Source organism: Argiope bruennichi, chromosome X1 (assembly GCF_947563725.1).
Source record: "Argiope bruennichi chromosome X1, qqArgBrue1.1, whole genome shotgun sequence".
Classification (NCBI taxonomy): domain Eukaryota; kingdom Metazoa; phylum Arthropoda; class Arachnida; order Araneae; family Araneidae; genus Argiope; species Argiope bruennichi.
Window position 1 is genome coordinate 35672654 of NC_079162.1, and position 23022 is coordinate 35695675.

Sequence of the window (23022 nt, forward strand, 5' to 3'; positions counted from 1 at the left end):
ATTACATATCGGCTTTAGGATTATATCGGTGGGGCAAGATAAAACTGCTTCCCAGATTAAAACCGTAAAAGACTTCCCAAATTAATATAGAACTGTTCCTTTTTAGAAAATTTCCGATTTTCGATATGGATGCCGAAGTGATCATTGTAGGAGCCGGAATAAGTGGTAAGTGTTTTATTTAAATACACATTTTAAAACTTAAAAATTATTTTTTTTATTAATTCTTTTCTCTTTGATATCCTCTTAAAAATGTATGCCAAATTTTTGAGGATTTTCTTCTGTGTTAACTTCCATGCACTTTTATTTTATATTTATTATATGTTTAATGTTTGCAAAAATTTATATATTTTAACTTTTTGCTTAACTTCTTAAGTTTCATGTTTGCAAAGATGGAATTTGGAAATTGATTTTTTTACTCACTTCTTATCTTCTCGAGTTTTGGAATTTATTTTAAAGTTCGTACATTTATGAATTTTTAATGTTAATGGAAAATTTTATTAATTTTAGAATTCTAAATTATCAATTAATATAATAACGTAGCTAATAATAAATTATTTAGAAATGATGCAACCTGAAATCCAAATAGAGGAATATTAATACTTAGATTTCATAATATTTGTAACCATAAATTAAGAAATATATTCAAAACAAAAAAAAAGAAAATAAGAAAATATAGAGGTTTATAAGCATCATTTTATTAGTGTTGAGTAAATTGGAAAATAATATTTTTTAATCTGAAATAAGAGAATAGTATAAAGAATTTAAGATTCAATATATTCGTATAGAAATAACTGAATATTCATTGAAAGTTAAAAAGTATTATAAATGTGTTTAAAACGATTTATTTGGAATTTTTCAGAATCTCGCGAATGTACTGTTTTGTTTGCATGCATCTTTTTAAAAAATTAGTTAAAGTAAGTAATTAAGAATATTATAAAAATAAGAATAAAATAATTTATTTTTAGATTAGGAATTTTAATAATGCGAATTACTAATTATTTTATATAACAGTAATAACATATTTTTAACAGTATAATATAAATTATACATCTTATATAAAATCAGAGCTCTTATTCTTAGAAATCTAAAATATCGATAGAAGATTATTTCTTTACGATGATATTTTGTAATGTAATATTTTCTTACGATGATATTTTGTTTATGAATGCAAAGGTGGAAAAAGCAGTCAGCTATGTTAAAATGGTTTGCATATGTTGTTCACTCATATGCTACACTCATTTATCCAATAAAGAAATGTTTTTGATATGTCATTTTTAGGCCAAGAATAATGTCTTAAAACAGTAAGGATTACAAACTATAAAAATATAAATTATGAAAAAAAAATTTGTCAAAAACATTTCTATCATCGTAATAAAAAGAATTTTTTTAAATTTATAAGCATGTAAATATGGATTTTAACAATATATTTGTATTTACTTTCTGATATACCATAAGAAAATTCTGTCATTTTTGAAATTTACACGACAGTTTTTAATGTTATTTAAACTTAACCATCATTCCGTGAATTGTCATTCTGAATTAGTGGCGGCATCTGTTAGCCATTTTGAAAAAAAATTATTAAAAAGATCCCAATATATATATATATATATATATATATATATATATATATATATATATATATATATATATATATATATATATATATATATATATATATATATATATATATATATATATATATATATATATATATATATATCTTTTAAAAGATATAATTCTAATTTAATTTCATGTTGATTGTTTCGAAAGATATTAACCAACGGTCATATTTGAAACAGATCTATATCCCAGGCATTTACTTTGACAGATATGAAAGTTAATATATTTCTTCACAACAAATTAAAAAGAAAGTAATTGACATTGTGTTTACAGAAACTGTTAAATAATTTGTAAATTTTGTAGAGTATCTGAAATGAAATGAACTTTACCAAATATAAAAAAAACTTATCGTATCGTATAGGATCGTACTAAAGGATAACTCATTCAAGATTAAATATATCCGAATAATGACGTAGAACCATGAGGTAATTGATTCTAGAATTCCTATTATACTCAACAATCAAACTTGACACATATTTTTATCACGTAAAGATAAAGATTGCTTTTCAAAGAATGCAAATTAAAAAAAAGGATTATTCTATTCCGAATTCCTGTCCTAAAGCAGATAGTCACAAATTTTTAAATAAAAGTATCCGGCCGATAAAATATGTATTAACAGATGTTAAATAAACACGATTAAACTTGGCTGACTGTTTCCTGACCTCCTATTTTTTGTTTTACATATTTTTTTTTCTTCAGTGCTGCGTGTATTAATAAAACATAGAATAAAGATGAAATAATGCTTTCAACTTCATTTGCTCTAGTATGCTTCTTTACATACATGATACAAATACTCATGGTACTGGGAACTTGAAAGCAAACTTGAAACTGCAAAATCTCTCCTGAAGTAGAAATCCGCCCTAAATTTAATGGATGGAGGTAGTCGCCTTCTTGGCAGTTTCTCAGGGAAATTGACCCACATTTGTTTCACATTAGTCAGGAAAGACACCAGCACCAACTACAATAACATGTGACAATATTCTGCTAAAATGCACATCCGTCTACAAGTTTTTGAATACCTGCGGGGAAGGCGAGGAATACCAGTGAGAGAGGAGAACCTACAGCCTTTTTTTCTATAATTCATGTACACCAAAATGCTTGGGGCAGAAGATTTCTGGCAGACAAACAAAAATATTTTGCATTTAAATCAAAATGATTTAACATGTACTGCATAAATGACGGACGATGTAACTTATGCCAAATGCGTGTAAATGCTAAGAATAGCATCATCTGCGGTGGAAAGGCACAAATTATATAAAATTAGTCAGAATTATAACCGAGGACTGTTACCATGCCTCCTTACCTTCAAACAAAAAATCTCGCTTTAATTGTTAAAACTTAAACTAAATGTTTATCTTTTACAAGTATGCTGCTTCAGTTTATGAATATATTAAATTTATATGATTTTTAAAGCGAAAACTTTTAGCAATTTGGCTAAATGAATGTCCCGTTTCATTTTGGGACGGATTTCGTAACTTTAAAAAGTAGTCATATGGCGACCATGACACCTGAGTTAGAAAACCTTCTTCAACGTCTGGACGTTTCGCCTTGATGGACTTAACGTGCACCAGACCATCTAACTCGGCGTGTTTTCTGCTGAATCTAGTTTTGCACCTGAAATTCTCTTGTCTCAAAGCCGAGACTTCAAAAAGTCATCGCCGCTTGGTAGCTTGCATCATAAATTGAGGTGAACTGAATTGTATAATTCTTCTTGTTTATCCTATAATACATTTTATAAGGGTAAAAAAAACACTTTGTTTAATCTTTAAATGGAGTAGAAAATTCTTTTCTAAAACATACTATATCCAACTTTATAACAGATTATTATTATTATTTTAGGTCTTTCTGCTGCAAAATGGCTGAAGGATGCAGGAGTGAGTGTTCTTGTGCTAGAAGCAATGGACCGTGTTGGTGGACGAACCTTCACAAAACGGGTATAGATCTCTATCATATTTTAAATGCCAAAATGTTTTAAATATTCTTATTTAAGCAGATTCTTTTTCATCCCAAAACACTTTGCATTTTAAAGAGGTAATAATTTTGAGTAAGAATAAAACTTTATATTTTGAAGAATGACCAAAATTAATCTTTAAAAACGGTGATAAAATAGTTATATAAAGTTTAAAATTCATCAGCACTAACGAAAATTACGAGCTTTAGAGAAGATGGTAAGCGGCTCGCAGGGACTTTTAATGCCAGAGAACAATAGGCAATAATTACAAACAAAAACGAGAGCCTATTAACTGTCAGTGTCTGTAATTTTCAATTTAAGTAGTTCAATCAATAGTTTTATTTTCTTAGAAAATTATTAACCTGAATGTGTGGGGGGGATAAATGGGGGGGGATTAAAACCGATGAGAATAGTTTCTGGATACCCTGTATAAGTCCTACTTAACTTTTTTGTTTTCATACATTCATAGCTCCTCATTGTCCCATAATTTTGGACATTTAGCAAAAAATAATATTTCTAAGTTATTATATTATTATTTGACTTCCTCAAGAATTCTGTAAATTAACAAGAAATCACACATCACATTTTTACATGTCGCTAACCTTATTAAGCATAGGGTAGTAAATAGCTCAGATACCTCATCGGCTGATTCATTTAAACTGGCATGGCATTGTCGCGCGTAGTGTAATAATACGTACACCCCATATCTAAAATAATTATATATTTCCATTATTGAATAAGTGAAATATTATAATTAATAGAAGGTTGACGATCATTGTTTCTTTTCGATTTTTAAATGTTTACGAAGTTCCTACAGCAGACGGAAGTGGTTTCATATTAGGATTGTTATATTACAGGATCCCAAAGTAAATTACGTTGACTTAGGAGGATCATACGTTGGACCAACTCAAGATCATTTGCTTCGTTTATCAAAAGAACTTGGTGTGGGAAATTATAAGAGAAATCAAGACCAAAAATGCATCTATTATAGAAATGTAAGTGAAACTTTCTATTTTTGTTTATTCTATACGATATCAATTTACATTTGCTCGCATTTTGCATGTTTGGAAGAGTTATTTTATTTCTTTTTTTGTAGTTTTCCAAGCTTGTTTATTTTCTTGCAATATTTATCTCTACTAACAATAAAGGAGAGTTCGCTCTACAGACTAGAGTTAGAGTCACATATATTGGAAGTTGGAAACTTGTGCCTCGGAATTATATTTTCTAAAATTTAAATAAAATTATACTAAATTAAAAAAGGTACTTTTATTTATCCACAATAACTTCCAAAAAAGTGATTGCTAAAAATAATTTTTTTACCATGTTAAATTTTATATACTTCTCTTTTTAATAATATTAATTTAAATGCGCAGGGTTTTCCTGAATTGTGTCTATTTTTAAAAGATTTTTGCACTATATTCAAAATTATGTTTCATTGTGGTAATGAGATTCAAACTGTTTTATTCTTTTTTTTACTCACGTGATTTTCTTGCATTATTGAAAGCTATAGAATAAAGATTCTGCTTATTATCTGTGCAGTTAGAAATAGAAAGTGAAGTTGCCGCACTTCGAAAGACAACGGGTAATTTAAAGCTGGATTATCTGGAAAGTTGCAGTTTTAATGAAACTACGTTGTTAAAGAACTTTACTTTACTGGGAAGGTTCATTTACGCAATAAACAGAACATGTGCGTATCCATTCAAATGGCAAAATTTTAATATATAAAGCCATTTGATACTTAAAAAATACTCTGCTTTCGTAATCATAAACATCAAAATTTGTATAAGATATTTGATTGAATTTAATCAAAACCAAAATTTTGAGGAACTAGATGCTCTACAAAAGTGGTTCATACAAGATAAACATATCCTATAATGCAAAAGTTTTTGTGGGGGCAAATACATGAAAGAAAAAAGGGTAATTACATCATGAAGGTTATCAACGAAGTATGTTTCTAGTATTATTGATGATATCATGTTTTCAGACAACTGAGAGCTCAAAGACTTCTCCAATTTCATCCACATATGTCAAGTCAAACTTTGACATAAAATATAAAGAACTTCTGAATGTAGATGATCGAATATTTTCCCCCAAGATAGATTATATTTCCTATTTTGTTAAAGCCTAAAGATTCTTTTTTTATTGCATGTCTTAAAAATAAAGAGGTCCCTATTCTTTTAGATGGTTTAAATTTCAAATATAAAGTGTTTTCCCGTACAATAATCAATTTTATCTAGAATTTTCAGAAGTTTTTATGCAAAGTAAGGTTTGTTAGGCGAATCCAGTATTATAAAATCCAAATATCTTTTTTCCCCCTTTTTTTTTCTTTTACCATATTTTTAATCGGGAATTCCTCGTATTTTAATTGTATCAGCTAAAATTAATTTCATTATGTTTATTACGCGTATTCGTTTATATGTCTCCCGAATTAATGGCATTATTTAGTGATTCTATGATAAGGCAGTTTTGGTCGTTAATAATAAGTAAAAGAATGTAAATATTTCAGTTTTATTAATATCATGTGTTGTAAAGAAGTTAACAGCTTTTGCTACAGAATCACTCTTAATAGAATGATTATTACGCGCAGATATTTTGGAGAAATTATTCCTTTTAATGAAAAATCCTCTAAAAAACATTAAATAAAAAATACTTATACTAATTAAATATACTTATTAAAATATTTATAGATACTTAATATAAAAATACTTATTTACATAAAAAAGCTGATTAATTTTTATATTAAAATGTGAAAATAATTTGATCATGAAATAATTTTCGTAAGCTTCAAGTCTGAAATGCATGAATAATAAATTCTATGTCTTTAGTATACATCTTATCGAAGTAATCGCGTTTCCTAAAATTTTCCAAGTCATGAAAGCTGTTTTCAAAGAAAAGTAACGAGATATCCTTGAAAGAGCATAAGGCTTTCTAGTGTACTGAAAAGCTAATACGAAACACTTGCTTTGTTTTCCCCTATATCTACTTGCTTCATTAACTTTCTAGTTTTTCTGGTAAGAAATCTGTATCCATCAATACCTTATCACCAACATGAGAAATCTTTTTTAATGCATATCGTAAATTTTATCCCGTAAATTTAAATTTCAATACATATGCCTACATTTCTTTGGTTTTGCCAAAGAATGTAGTTGATGAAAAGAAGATATATTTAAAACTCTTTGTGCATTATTTTATACATGTTTCTTAATTTCTTATTTCCTTTCCTTAGGGACGTAGACTACTCCACGATGCGACAGTGTCACCTTACGAGAGAAATCCTTTTGTTAACATGGATCTCAATAACATGTTTAGACTTATTGATAAAATGGGTCAAGAGGTAAAGTTTATCATGAAATATCTTTCGAACGATGTATACTGCAATAATACAGTATCCGCATATGCTGTATTATATGACAAATTATCCTGTGGTGTGGCATTAAGCATTGTTTGGCTGCTCTGACCTTTCTGGTAATGCTGGAAGGGGCGTATTTGAAATATAAAATGCTAGCATAAGCAAGGGACCACTTCACCGTTGATAATTTTTTTATATTTAAAGTATATATTTATTTTATATATTGACATCCTGAAATAATAAAAGGTCAATAAAAGGGTCACTAATAATTTACAATTATTATGTTATATTTTATTTTTGGCCAGCCATTAACATAATGTTTATTGCAGTTCAAAATAAGAAAATGAGGGAAATATTAAAGAATATTCTTCAATTTATCTTAATTTTAAGTTATTTCAAAATTAATTTCAATTTTAAAAACATAACTGGCTACGCCACATATCTTCCACTTGCAGAATGAAAACTTAAAATGTATTGAAATGTCAGAACTATAATGATTTTAATCTATTTCTGCTTTCGTTTAACAGTTACTTATTATTTTACTTATTAATTACTTATTAATTTGACGTACCAATCTTATTTTCTAGAGAAATGATAAAACGAAGATGTTTTAAGGATATATATATATATATATATATATATATATATATATATATATATATATATATATATATATATATATATATATATATATATATATATATATATATAATTTACCTTTAAAATGGAAATGCAGTACCGGAAACGGCGCTCATCCATATTTGGCTATATCACACTTTTCGTTTATTTCAATTTTCAAATTATATTAAAATAATGACATTGACAAAAATACAGTGTTATAAGGTGAAATTTTTTTTTTATTTATTGATTGACTGAGAGTATTATATGCAAAATGATAAAAATTAAATAGCAAGTTTAGAGTTTCTGTGCCTAGCGTATTGCAACCATATTTGACTTACAAACTTCTCTGAATATGCCAGCTTTATTTAAGAAATTATTTTATTTCTGCTCAAATATTTCTGTTTAATTCCGATTGCATTCATTATTTTTTTAAAAAAAAATTACTTTTTTATACATTTTTGGATTTTGCTAAGCATATAAGAAATTCAGTATTGTACTTAGTAAAAACTAAACATAATTAGTAAAAATTAAAAAATCAACAATATAGCATAAATATGAAAGTATGGTTAGAATATTGGCATTAATAAAAAGATTATTTTTCTTTTTAGATACCTGCAAATGCTCCCTGGGATGCCCCTCATGCAGAAGAATGGGATTTGATGACAGTTAAAGATTTTTTAAAGGAACATTGTTGGACAAAGTAATAAAATATTTCCTTTTAATTATAATTGTTTGAATCAAACACCTATGTATTTGACCTTTTTTAAGGGTCTTGCATGCGCATTTAATACTGAAAGAATTTTTAATTCATGAAACTTAATTTCCAATATGCCCACGGATAATCAAATTAAGCGCTGGAAATATTTTAACTCAATACATTACATAGTCATAATTATAAAGAATCAAGAAACCAAAAAAAATAATAATAAATTTAACACTTATTTTAAAATGCAGTGTTTCTCATAAAGTTAACATGAAGCTATCCCTAAACGATTATAATAATTAAATAATTAACCGTTAAATAGAGTTAATAATCATTTCGTGACACAAGGTTCAATTCATGATTATTTTAAAAATGAGAAACGTTATTGTTACCAAACCTCTTTATATTTTTCCACTCTAGTTACAAGCATCTCATCTGAAATCATACCTTCTCTGAAAGGTTCTACATCACATTAACATAATGTTATCTAACTAATTCTACTTAAGACAACAAGATAAATGTGAAAGATAAAGATTTAAACAAAATAAAGGGAAAAAAGTACTGAAAGCAGGGAATCTTCAATTTTTGAGACAAGAAACTGTTGATATTAGGATTTATTGATGCTAGATTGTTTATTAAATTAGCGTCCATATCTATATATAGTGCTTATTAGCAATAGTCCTAGTATTTTTAATCGTAAATTATTGAAGAAAACAAAGTACAAACCGTCAAACCACTATTCGAATTTCTTGTCACTTTAACATAAGGTCACTTGATGCAATAAGACACATTTGATTGGGAAACAGCAAACATATATAACTAAAAGTGATCGTAATAAAGTCTGAAATCTTTGATCCATCAATCTGAAAACCATTGCAATCAAATGAAAACATTTGAAAACGTTTATCTATCAACTATAGAATCAACATATTTTACCTGCTTACTACCTTGAACATTTTTGACAATAAAGCAAATTATCATAACTTTCTTTTAGCATTTCACTATCTTTTGTTTTTCTAGACCAGCGCGTCAATTTTATAGCGAGCTCTGTAGTATTTTCATCACATCAGAAAAATACGAAGTATCACTACTGATGTTTTTGTGGTTTGTGAAACAGTGTGGAGGAATGAAAAGGATGGTTAGCGCCGTAAATGGTAGTCAGGTAAATAGAATAAAAATAACTATAACTATTTAAATATTTTAGAAAGTGTAATAAATATGAAAGTATGTTTTCCTGAAGAAAGTTATACAATAAATACATTTGTTACTATACTGAATACACCAGCCATGTAAAACCTTTTCCTTTTTATGCTAAAAGTCGTCTGCTATTTTTGTTAGTGTTTGTAGTCAAAGTTTGTGAATAAGTCCAAACACTTTAATAAGTTCATTGTGAATGTGCCCAACCCAAAAAAATTCAATTCATATGCAATATTATAAAAGCATAGTCAATCATATTGTATGAATAATTGATATGTGATTTCTATGTTGTCCAAGAAAAAAGGCACCATAAATTTCAGAAATGTTAATAATAAATAATATAGGAACATTCTTTCAACCATTTGTCCCCCAAATCTAAATGATTTCATAAATAAAGACTGCGGCTATTAAAATGCCCAAAATTCTTTCTAAAGTGTTAGTAAATCAAAAATTCTCCAATCTATGTTATTTCTTTTTGTTCTTCCTTTAATTCATTTTCTCCTAAGAACAAAAATGTCATCATATCTTTGAATAACGTTTTTTAAAAAAAATTTCTTGCTTCTTTTTATTCTCGCCTAACGTTATTCCATACTTACTCTGGTATATTAACATATTCACTGCCAAAATCATCATCCGTGAGTCACGCCTACTTTCTAATTTCACCGAACCATCTATGTGATTTGATGGCCCTTTCTTTACTGTAATTAAAAAACAGCATAGGAGAGTCATCTAATTAGATAGGTGCTCCAAATATCAGGCTTGAACCGTGGCAATGAACATGTGAAAAAAATAATTATTGACTTTACAGCGCTAAAGACATTTCATCAAAATTAAATTATTGTTCTTGCTCTTTTAAATAATTAATGATTTTTCAACTTAAAATATGTAAAAATATTTTCCATGTCTGATAGCATAATATATTATTTACGAACAAACTTTCTCAGTTTAGGATATATGCATAAAACAATTCAAAGCATTTTAAACAGTTTAATCCGTATGAAATAATATGGAACAGTTATTAATTTAGAATCAATACAATAGTTTAAACATCAAATATAAATTATTCATAATTTACATTTACATATAATAAATATTTTGTTTCCTTAATATCTTATGAATGTTTTGCATTTCTTTCTAGGAAAGAAAATTCCTTGGTGGATCTCAACAAATTAGTGAAAAAATTGCTCAGAGACTGGGAGGTACATATATTTTTAATTATAAGAATATTTTATTGCAGTATTTACATTCATAGCCTGCTACAAAAAATATATAAAAGTATTTCTTATTAAATATTTGATTTTTATTATAGATGGCGGCGTCGTCCTTAAGAATAGTCCCGTAGTTGGTATAAATCAAGAATCAAAGGAATTTGTTTTAGTGAAAACATTAGCAGGAAAAGAGTATAAGGTAAATAAATGCCTTTTTTTTTTTTTTTTTTTTTTTTTCTTCTTCTTCTTCTAAAATTCGGAGATTCAGAATTATTATTCGTTGTTACTGTTTCTTCGCCTCTTGACAATATCTTCAGATTACATAATGTACAATCTAAATTTCAAGAATTATCGTTCCATATGTGTGTGTAACAAGCAAGTTTATGTTTTAATTTGAAAAAGAGTCGGAATTTTATAACTTTTGATGAAAGCAATGACACATATTTATACTTTTTTTTTTCATTTCTAGACTAAATACATCATTCTAGCATGTCCTCCAGGACTACAGCAGAAGATCCACTTCACCCCACAACTACCTCCGATGCGTAATCAACTTATGCAAAGGATGCCAATGGGATCAGTTCTTAAATTTATTTTATACTACAGAACGCCTTTCTGGAAAGAAAAAGGTTGCTTACTTTTTTTAAATCTAAAATGTGTGTGTTTTTCTTTCTGGAAAGAAAAAGGTTGCTGAATTTGACATAAAAGTATTTGCATATAATTTTAAATCAAACACAATCATCAACACATAGATTTTTACTTGAAGCACAGTTAATATATATATATATATATATATATATATATATATATATATATATATATATATATATATATATATATATATATATATATATATATATATATATATATATATATATATATATATATATATATATAAATACTTTTTTATGTTAATGCCATAGTTTAACACAATATATTTAAGGGGAAAAAATTTTTTAAATAAAAATATCAAGAGATTCTAAATATAAGAAATATATCCTGTAAAAAATTTTTAATTCATATTAACCGAGAAGATAGTTTTTCTTTTCTATCTAAAATAAACTTTATCTACATATCAATTTTAGAAACTTTGACTGGAATTAAAATTATCAACTACTTTCACTTTCAATTCATTTTGTGTATAAATAATTTTATCTAAAATATATTATGATTGTAGTATGCAATAGTTATCCTGCAAATGTATAATTAAATATGTAGATATAATTAAGTGCTGACAAAAAAAACATCTTTAGAAACACCATCAATTCAGTACCAATAAATAAGCATCATTCAATAAAATTTATCCAACCAAATATATTAGGAAGTCCTTCATGAATTTAAATTTATAAATCGGCGACTTGATATCAGTTCTAGATCAGTTCTATCATAAAAATCAAGTGCATATTTCTGATAAAAGAATTTTCTGTTTATTTTTAGGACTATGTGGAACTAATTTTATTTTAGGAGGGGACGAGCATCCGGCGTTTTATTCTCTGGATGATTCCAAACCAGACGGAAGCTTTCCTGCTCTTATAGGGTTAGTAATTTATCTTCCTGGATAACAGAATATTTAAGTTAATTTTATATAAAAAAAGGAGTGTCCAATTTCGTGTCCTGAAAGAATACATAGAAAAAACAGACGTAGCTCAATGTTATTTTTAACATCATAATTTTAAAAAATAAAAACAGTAGAATAGTAAGACTAAGTAGGACTGAAAACAAAACTTTATTTTACACTCTTAACGTCATACACTTTCAAACCTAAAATAATTGCGCTAACCCATTGTCTTTATGATGTCCCTTCGAAACTAGCTCACAAATCGGATTACAAAATCAAAACGAAACGTACAATTGGGTGACAGAATAATACGAACACCCATGGAAAAGGCATGGTCCGTTTGAAAGATACAGAATGCGCATGTCACTATGCACTCAAGTCTTTCGCCTAGTGGTTGTGGAAGGTAAAGTATCAGTTACTCAACATCACTGATAGGTGTTGTATGTGTCTTATTCTCTGAAAAACTTAAAAATGACTAACCTGTAAGAGTTCGAAAAAGGCATAATCTTTTGAATGCAGGGATTGGTTGGTGACGGAAACAGTCAGTTATTTGGACAAGTAAGGATTACTGAATCAGCTGTTATGACAGCGTGCATGAAATGTGGTAATGTGGCAGCTGCGAAGTACAACAGTAGCTGGAAAAAAGGCTTACTGAGATGGATAAAAGAGTGTTGACTCGTATAGCAGCCAGATGGGGCAATCAATCTTTATCCCAGGTAACGTCTGAGATAGATAGTCATCTCCGGAACCCTATTTTACCAAAAGCTCTGTCCAAAGGGAACTTGAGGCTTCAAATGCTTATGGAAGAGTTGCAATTCGTAAACCAGTGGCAACATCAAGTCATGATTTTTAGCGACGCCAGTGGTGTAAAACCACACAGAAACTGAGCTCCACAACAGTAACAACATCTGGTCTCATGAATCAACCTTCACCATATTTCGGACAACCGGGGGCGTTTATGTGTGGAGAACGGCTACAGAAGCCTTTTATTCTTGAATGCCTCTTTCTGACTGTGAACCATGGAGGCAGTTCCCTTATGGTATGGGGTGTTTTATCTTGGCGTGGTCTTGGGCCGATTGATATCCTGCATGGGAAGGTTGTAGCTGCTCATTATGGTGATAGTGATATTCTGAAGGATCAGGTGCATCCTTTTCTCTATACTCTATTTCCCGGAGTATGCCCATTTTATCAATATGACATCGCTCTTATCCACCAGGCTAAAATGATCCAAAAATGGTTTGAAGAGCATGAGGAGAAAATAACATCTTGCTTGTCCCCCTCAGTCTCCTGACTTCAGCATTATGAAATATTTGTAAGAATATTGGAAATCAAAACCCCGTGTTCGGTTTTTCACCCCCATTTACATTTTCAGAATTAGAAACTGTTCCCCAGGAAGAATGGTTCATATTCCATTAAATGCTGTTCATAGCCTCTATGCATACACCATACGTCACATATAATCAATGATTAAGTCAAAGGGTGATCTAAACCCGCTATTAATAAAAATTTTGTCTTATTTCATGGGTATTCGTATTATTTTATCACATGGGTATTCGTATTATTTTATCTGTTAAATATATTTATAAAAAAATTGGTAATCTATGCAGTTATCATCTGAATCTAAAAATCTTCAACTATTTAGTAATTCCTCTGAAGAGAGAACTTTATAATCACATATTTCCCATTTGTTTTTATTGGCTAAAGCTTTTAGTCTCTTTTGAACTTTTTATAATCTAAAATATTAAGACTGAAAATAGTCTGTAAGTGATAATTAATTCTAAAAAGAAATTTTAGAAACGCATGCGTCTACATTTCATAAATCAATTTCCAGATTTTTAAACATAAAAAAAATCCAGGAAACCGGTTATATATTGATCTTAGTCACACTTGCCAATTTTAATTTCTATAAAAAAAATAGAAGAGTTAAATATTTGTCCTTCACGGAAGAATAACCATGTATGTGCATTCAGTGCCAAGTTTTATTTTCGTAGATGCTCTGTATTATACTCTGTAGCTTATATTTTATACTTCTATTATTTTAATGGGATAAATTTTCTCTGGACAATATTTGTGCATCTAACATTAGTTATATCTAAAATTCAATTAAAAAACATCCATTTTGCTTTTTCAGATTCATTGCAGGAGATAAATGCCGAAAAATGTGCAATTTGACGTCTGAAGAACGCAAAAATGCAGTTGTACGAAGTTTAGTAGAAGCAACAGGTTGCCCTGAAGCTGCAAAGGTATTAATGAATTTAGAGCAACGCGTATTTATCATGAATATAAAATATTTTATAAAAGAAAACATATTACATATATTATAAAACGTCCAAATCTGAGCAAAAAACACATTTAGAATTTTATAAAAAACAAGGGCTTTCACTGATACATTTTCTTCAAAACTAAACAAATGTTCATCCACATATCAGAATTTTTTTAGTTTATTTTTAAATTCTAGAAAATACAGTTCATTGAATATTTTTTTTCTTTCGAAAAGAATTTCTATTTTTTACTATCACATTCAGAAACGTCCATAACTGTTTAAAAGTTCCAAATGGGGAATTATGACATTTTCTATTGAACAAGCTTAAGAGTATCGTTTAATTTATTTACCTTAGTTGCGAAAATTAAAATCATTTTGTAATCTGGAATGTGAAGTGAGTTACAAGTTAGAACTTTGTAAACTTTTAGAGAGCAGATAATTATGGTTTGCAAATTATGTAAGTACCAGATTAAAAATTGTACAGAACTTAAGTTGCAACCATTGGTGTGATTACGAATAAATTAAAAAAAATTCTTCATACTTTTGAAAATTCTTGACAAAATAATTAGTGTTAAAAAAGAGTGCATTTTCACTTAAAATTCCTTTTTTTTTCATTTAAATATCATTATTCTGATGAATGTAACAAAAATTCATATACCATTTCCCCTAACTAGTCTTCGGAAGATTCATATACTATTTCACCTGTTCATCTGATGTAACAAATACGAAATCGAAGACAAATGCAATTTTCTCGAATTCGGTCTATGTTGGTGAAATCTTGTGATGCAGAAAAGTGTCAATACCCATTCGTATGTTTCCGCGACTAATTGAATGTCTTTGCAGTTGGTAGTACTCTCGACACAAATAAATTCCTGATGAAACTTGCACTTGTCGTGAATTAAATAATTAATTAATTGACAGCAACAACCACTAATAGCGGGGCAACTAATGAATGATTTCGAATTTCGGAAACGAGTCTCTGAACATTGAAATATATTGAAAAGGATTTTAAAATGAAAAAGTAAGGAGATAAATCCTTTTATAAACTTATATTTCAGAGATTTTATTGGATCCTGATACTTTCATCGCACATTGTTAAAACATCATGCTGTAATAAATTTTATATTGGGACAAGAATTTTTTTCTTTTATGTAAAAGGTAATCCATTACGAAGAAAAGAACTGGATGGAAGAACAGTACGTAGGTGGATGCTGTACATCACTCCCCCCTGGTTTTCTCACTAGATACGGAAGGTATATTTATCTCGTTTATTTTTATATCTCGCTTTATTTTATTGGGAGTCATATGCTTTTTCACATAATATGATGATAATATGATATGATGATGATAATAATATGATGAATAAAAAATACTGCCTTAACTCTTTATTTCCGTACCTATTTCTGAATGAAAACATTTCTGATCATTCGAATAAAATAAATCATGCATATATTTCCGATGTAAAAAAAAAAAAAAAACGGCTCATCTACAAATTTTAAGACTCATTTTTCATAGAGGTAATGATAATTACTTTAATAATCTTCTAATGATAACGTATTATCGATTGCATTCTTATAAAGCATAAAATCCTTCCTACAATATGATATAATCTGGGACAAAATTCGTTATAACTTGCTATAATAGGCTATTCTGACAACCCGGTATACTAGTTTTGCATAATATCGAACTAAATATTATACGGAGTGAAAGAATCACCTTAAAGAAGGATGAACAAAAAAACCCAACTAAATAATCTTAATAGGTTAAATGGTAAGCAGATTATTCTTTTGGATGATTAAAAAATCATGCGTTTGGGATACTCTTTTAGTTTATACTATTTAATTTTTTATAAAATCATTGTCTTTAGAAAATAAAAATAATTTAAAAAACATTTCATCATCAATTATGCATTAATAAAAGTGCTGAGTTGAAATAACGTTAATATGTGGACTCTCATTCATTTAAATATAGAATTTGAAAAGAAAGCTATACATTCCCCCTTCCCTTCTGATGAAACTCTTAGGTACGAATAATGATTCGTAGAAAGTGCACTGTTGCAACATTTCTGGGAGCGACATTTTATTAGTAGTTGTTATTCGTGATAAAAACTTGCCGCGGTGGGCTGGTGCTAACGTCTCGGCTGCGGAAGCGGAGGGTTTCAGTTTCAAGACCCGGTGCTACCTAAGAACCTTCTTGTAAGCGGATCTGGTGCTCGTTAAATCCATCGGAAACAAACTTCCACCCGCTGATGTGGAGAGGAAATTTGGAGAGGAGGTACCACTTCAGGTGTCGTCCTTGTCATCTGACCACGTGGTTTAAAATTACGAGGTTCGTTCCCTAATAACCCTACTGTCACTTTAAAACGGTACTTCAATGTAACTACACTAAAATTAAACCGTGGTAAAAACTGGCTCCAACATTTTGAGTACTGGTCGAAACGAAAAAGTCTTGTGGTAGCATACGGACAACCCTTCAACAAAAATGTTCGAAATCATCCACACTACCACCGACAAAGTAAATCTTTCTTTCTTCTTCGATAACAAGAGATTTCTTCTCCGAATTCTTCAGATCGAGTAACGCTCATCGCCGAAATGATTTCTTTCGATGTTAACGAAGCTCAGAAAGACATTAAAATAAAAAGATCCAATAAACTTCTTTTTAGTGTCATTCTATTGCTTGAAAGCGTCAGACTGTCAAAGCAAAGAAAGAGCGCCTGTAGGAATTCATGTGGGAAGACACTCCCTTTTCCCTTGTAATCCTAATCTTCGGCACTTATGACTTCAGTATCAGCGGTGAGCTTTAAAAAGCAATGGTTTCAAACAGAGGATGAAGTAAATGAGTGTCAAATGGGAGTCAAGTGATTTCTAGGAGCATGGCTTTCTGAAACTAGTGTCACATCCATATAAATCTCACAACAAAGGGAACAATATTTTTGAACTTGTTTAAACAATTACTGCAAAATAATTTCTGTCTCGTTACTCATTGAATGTAATTATATTAAAAAATATCGTCATCGATTAAATTCTACCTCATACAAAATGCAACAAATGCATCTTGTCTATTTAATTTTGAAAGACATAGCACAGCTTTAAAGAAATCAATTTCAAAGCTTAAGCGCTACAAAGCGAATTTAGACGTTTAATGACATATTCATTCTCGTTCCATTCAGTGCTTTTGCTAGATTTATAGTAATATGAGAGAATTTTCAATTTATTCTATTAGAACTATGGGGATTTTTTCATTAATTACCATTATATACTATGGTTTGGATGATTTCTTTAATTTTATATAGACTGAATGTTAAAGGAAATTCATAGACATACAGACAGACATTATAAGTAAGAAACGTGCCACCATTTGTTTTGAATTCGGTCTCAACTAAAATACGAGGAAAATATTATCTACCCCCCCCCCTCCAAATGAAAATTTGGCTATTGTTTATTGTTTCATTCAATACCAAATTTTTTTACATTTCACGTTTAAGTTTTTCAAATTTCTATTGTTTATGTTATAAATTTGTTTCAAAGAGTAAAAGGCTTTTTTTTAATTATTAATTACAGAGCTTTAAGAACTCCTATAGACAGATTGTACTTCGCTGGAACTGAAACAGCTATCAAATGGTCGGGCTCTATGAGTGGAGCCGTAGAAGCAGGAGAAAGGGCCGCACGGGAAGTGCTTTGTAGAATGGGGAAAATAACTCCTGACCAAATTTGGGTAAAGGAACCAGAATCTCAGGTTTGTAGATTTAATTTCTTAAATGCATACTTGTGTATATTATTTTATTAAATACTGCTTAAATATAAATTTTTCTGGAGAAAAAACAAATCAAAGACATGTTTTGCTGAAAATTTGCAAAAAAAAAAAAAAAAAAAAAAAAAAGTTTTATACGACAATCTTCTGTTTAAACATTGTTTACCATTGACGTGAATTGACTCATGTTTGTTATTTACTGTAATGATCAAATTTCCCGCTCTGTACTGCAATTTAGAGTTAGTAGAGGTCTAATTCTATAGAAGATATAAATCACAAGCGTCAAATTCGGAAGTGAACATAACAGCAAGAGTAATCTTAAACTTATTTAAATCTTGGTTAAAGAACCTAAAAATATCATGTTTAGACGCCATACAATTCTTCTACAATTATGTTTCGGCGTTTTTTAGTTACTCCGTACAGGAAATCTATGTTCATTATCCATATGCATTTTCTCCATTCGCAATGGCACTGAAATCATTTTAGCTCATGCGACTGGCGTTCCGAATTGTTACCTTCAGATTTATGACAAAATTTCCGAAAATTTTTGATTACATGAGTATTCAGAAGTTGCTTGTATTAGAAAAAAATATATAAATGAATTGCATTTTGTAATATAAAAAGACCAATCTTTAATATATATTTTCTTTGTATTTTCAGGATGTTCCTCCATTACCTTTTGAGGATACTTTTGGGGAGAAATACACGCCATCTGTTCCAGGCTTCTTAAAATTTGTAACAATCACAACCATTTTAGGAGCAGCAACCTTTGCTTTCCTGAAATGTCCTAAATATTTTCCAAAATTGAAATAGTTTAATAAGTTTATATTTGATTGAAAAGCAGACAGAAAATATAATTTGTGAAACGTATTTTCCTTTATTATAAGATTTCGAAATTAATTATTAAAATTTAATATTTTCACTAGTTTTCCAATATTTACTATCAACCTTTGAGTATTCCAAATATTGGAAAATTTAAATGAAAATTCAATGAAGAGGAGTCGCATTGATAAAAGAGTTATTTTACTGAAAATGTGTTTGCATTATTTTTTTAGTAATTTTATATATGTCACTTTGGTATGTTTAGCAGTATAAATAAATATCGAACGATAAAACATTAACTAATTTTTGTATCTTTATTTCTTCTTACTTTCGACAAGAAATCTGTGTCTCATTTTTCATTCGCAATAAATTTCTTTTTTCAATAATTTTCGGTAATTTTAATGTATATTAAAATTACCGATATATATATATATATATATATATATACATTACATAATACATTTGTCTCATTGTATTAAATGACATTGCTCTAAATAAAATTTCCGAAAATCAGCCTTTCCATGATTTAATGATGTACACAAATCTGAAATAAAATAGATATATACACATAATTCTCGTATTTGCCACATTAACTCAGCATAGCGTTATTCTTCACTCTTCGAACAGATATTGTTCTAATCTTGGAATGAGTAAAATTGCAGACTGATTCTTTGTTTATCTAGCCTTGTGTGTGTAAGCAAAACAACTTAAAAATGCAACAAGCAGCGTAAATTAAAATTAGTGTATGGTCATGAACTGAAACTGTAAATTTGTACAAAATTGTTGAACTGATTTTTCATTTATCTATGGTCGAATCTGTAGATAAACAGCCAACTAAACTTTATTTGCTACTGCCTGTATATTTTTAAGTAGAAGATAGTATTCTTCGCTCGTTTTCATTCTATACACGTAAGGTTAGGCACATAAGATTCTATTTTAAATCAGTGTTTATATAAAATGCTGTAACTCACCTAATGACAAAAAATTCTTATTCTGTGCTTCATAAAAAGTAGTCTTAATTGGCATATTATGTAAAAAATTTATCTTCCTTTACAGATCAAAAATATTACTTCTTTATTTTACGTCAAGAAATAAAAATTCATCAAATGCTACTATACAATCGAGGGAAACTGCTTTTTACATTAAGCATTCTTTGCGTTATATGTAAATTTTAAGATATTTTATTGTGAGTTGGAGTAAAGCCAGTTATATTATGCATAATTTAAAAACAAAGCATTTCGAAACTTATTCCTTCTGTTTCCGATTCTCATCAGCATTCTTGTGACTAATGCTAATTTATTTTTAATAAAAAGTGATTGGTTATGAATATTTCAGTATGCATCCTGCATTTCTAGGTTTCTTTAATTTCAATATTTTCTCATTTTTTCATAATGATCATCATAATTTTTTTATCTTTTCAGCTAATTTGCCTCTTGTGTTATGTCATGCAATTAAACTTGTTTATACTGAAGTTTATGTTTTTTTAATAATGTTTTTTATGCATTTTCTCACAAGAAGTAGTTATTTCTGATGGAGTTTTAAATAAAATGATTAAAATTATCTTGAAATATATTATTTATTCAATAATTTTGATTGAATATTTTATTCCTTTTTTCGAAGTCAAAATGACTAATACGGAATCGACGATAGTTGCATCACGTATCATAATGACTACAAAATTAAAACGTTACTTAATATAGCGAATCTGCAAAAAAATATCTATGCAAATGTTATATGAAATTAAGCAAAACAATAAAATAAATTTGGAAAAATAAACGGAATCATTAATTGAGTATGTAATGTTAATAGTACATTTTTCTAGCTGAGTCTAATCTCCTCTTAAATAAAAAATGAAATTAAAATGAGGATTCAGTTTTATACACAGTTTTAGAAAAAATAAAATGCAAATTATTTCATAAAATATGCTCATCATAATAGAAAATTTTCAAGACATTATGTGTTCAAATATATTTTAACGTATTAAATGTTAGATGTAATATTATTACAATTTCTGCTTTTAGCTGTTAAACCGAGATGAAAAAAGATTAAAAATTCAATAAATAATACGAGTATATATTTACACATTCAGTTTTTATTAGCACCTAAACAATCACTCCGATTCGGACTAAAGATTTAAAAAAATGGTTTCACATTTTTATGAGTTTCCTGAATACAAAAGGCTTTTAAATTATTAAATGTCTTCATTCTCCTTTTTTAATAAATTGTTTTGCTGTAAAAATTCTGAAAGCGTTCGTTCGAAATATTTTTCAAAGAAACGCAAATGCATTTTTGTTATATTTCAAAATAATTATTATTGATTCTTAATAGTTACTGATTAAAGTTTTGTCTTTACCTAAAAATTTTAAACTCTTTAAATATCTATTTTGATCATATTCTCTTGTTTAAAGCCTAGTTTACACCGTGTGCTTCTAATAGTTGACTGTAATTTTTGTGTCAAATATATATGTAAAAAGTTTATATTACAAGGCAGAGAAAGATGCGATGGAATGTCTAAATCACGGAAAGAACATTGCAAACAACTTTTGACAACTACAAATGTAGTGATGTGCTTTAATATTTGTTGAGTCCTAATCTAAAATAAAATTTGTGTGGCAGTTCCGCCAAATCTGGTGATTAGAAAAACAGTAGAGTTTATGAAAACGTAGTCGACTGTTTTCATCAAAACCTGTGTGCAGCTAGGATATCAATAAATACTCTAATGCATGTGTGCAGCTAGTAGTATCAAAATTTATACTCTACATGCATGTAGAGTTAATGACTAAATTACCAGCATGACTAAATTAAGAATAAGAATAAATATAAATAAGAATAAGAATAAATTTTATTTACTCTTAATATAACTCAGAAATAATTAAATCTATGAGAAAGAAATATTCTTCGATTCTTTCTCCTTCCATGAAACGTTCTAATGTTCGATTTGCACAATAGATGGCGCCACAACACTACGAGAATTAAAGAAATTAAAAATCTATATGCAAAATCTTATATACAAAAAGAAAAATGAAATCTTTCAAATCAAATTTAATAAAAGCATTTTTTTTAGTATGCAGTTTTGTACGTAAATTAATGAATATAAGTTTTTTAACTTTTTAATCTTTATTTTAGGATTTATTACTTTAAATTTTGCTGATACTTGAAATCAGCTCTTTTAAAAACTTATTTGACATCGCGAACTTATAATCAAGACAAAATTAAATTAATTTATATATTGATTCTTAGGTTTTAAAATTATTAAAGTCATATTTTCTCATATAGAATAGATTTACTATAAAGCAAATCAAATTAAATGAAAATGAGCATTAGTAAATTAATTTTGCTTTTATTTTGATTTCCAGGATTTTTCATTTTTAACAATTAAGTAGCAAGGCCAGATTAAAACCTCCCAGGGACCTTTGGACAATGTATATTTTGGAGCCATTTTTCTCCAACAACTTTACAACAAGCTAAAAACTTGTGAATACCAACCACCACATTGCTTTGAGAACCTGCTCCGGAGTAATTCACTCTTCTCCTGTAGAGAACTTTATGTTATTTCTCACCAGTTATCTCTTCATCCAAAGCGTAAAAGGCTATCTGCTTTATATTATTTCCGCTTATAGTCTGTCCTGAATTACCTTATTTGTCATTTGAAGCTTCCAATTTATCTTCTTTAACTATATAATGCCTGTCCTTTTCACATTCGTCTACTCTGTAAGAGAGTCGAAATTGTACCACTCTACTCGAACGATTTTCATATTCAAGTTGATGTCTCTTTTACCTTCTGACCCTGGGGTATCCCGCAATTTTCTTTTTTAAATATCTTCACAGGTTTCAATATGTCCTCAACTGCCCCGACTGTTTTACAATAGCTCGTTCTACTTCATCGTCATTGGTATTCTTTCTTTGAACCAATTTTCACGAAAGACTCGAAATCAGATAGTCATGCTGGTTGTAGCATCATTTGATACGCACAGTCATCT

The 23022-nt window shown here is 28.7% G+C and overlaps 1 protein-coding gene across 1 annotated transcript; it reads left to right on the forward strand.

Moving 5' to 3' along the window:
- LOC129958196 (amine oxidase [flavin-containing] B-like) lies at window positions 1–19449 on the forward strand. Its single transcript, XM_056070467.1, has 14 exons — window positions 1–165; window positions 3460–3554; window positions 4429–4566; window positions 6798–6905; window positions 8150–8241; window positions 9265–9406; window positions 10580–10640; window positions 10751–10848; window positions 11119–11278; window positions 12087–12186; window positions 14339–14450; window positions 15629–15723; window positions 18031–18205; window positions 18881–19449. The coding sequence occupies exons 1-14, from the start codon at window positions 126–128 to the stop codon at window positions 19031–19033; spliced, it is 1569 nt and encodes a 522-aa protein (XP_055926442.1). The 5' UTR covers window positions 1–125; the 3' UTR covers window positions 19034–19449.
- The last annotated feature ends 3573 nt before the right edge of the window (window positions 19450–23022 follow it).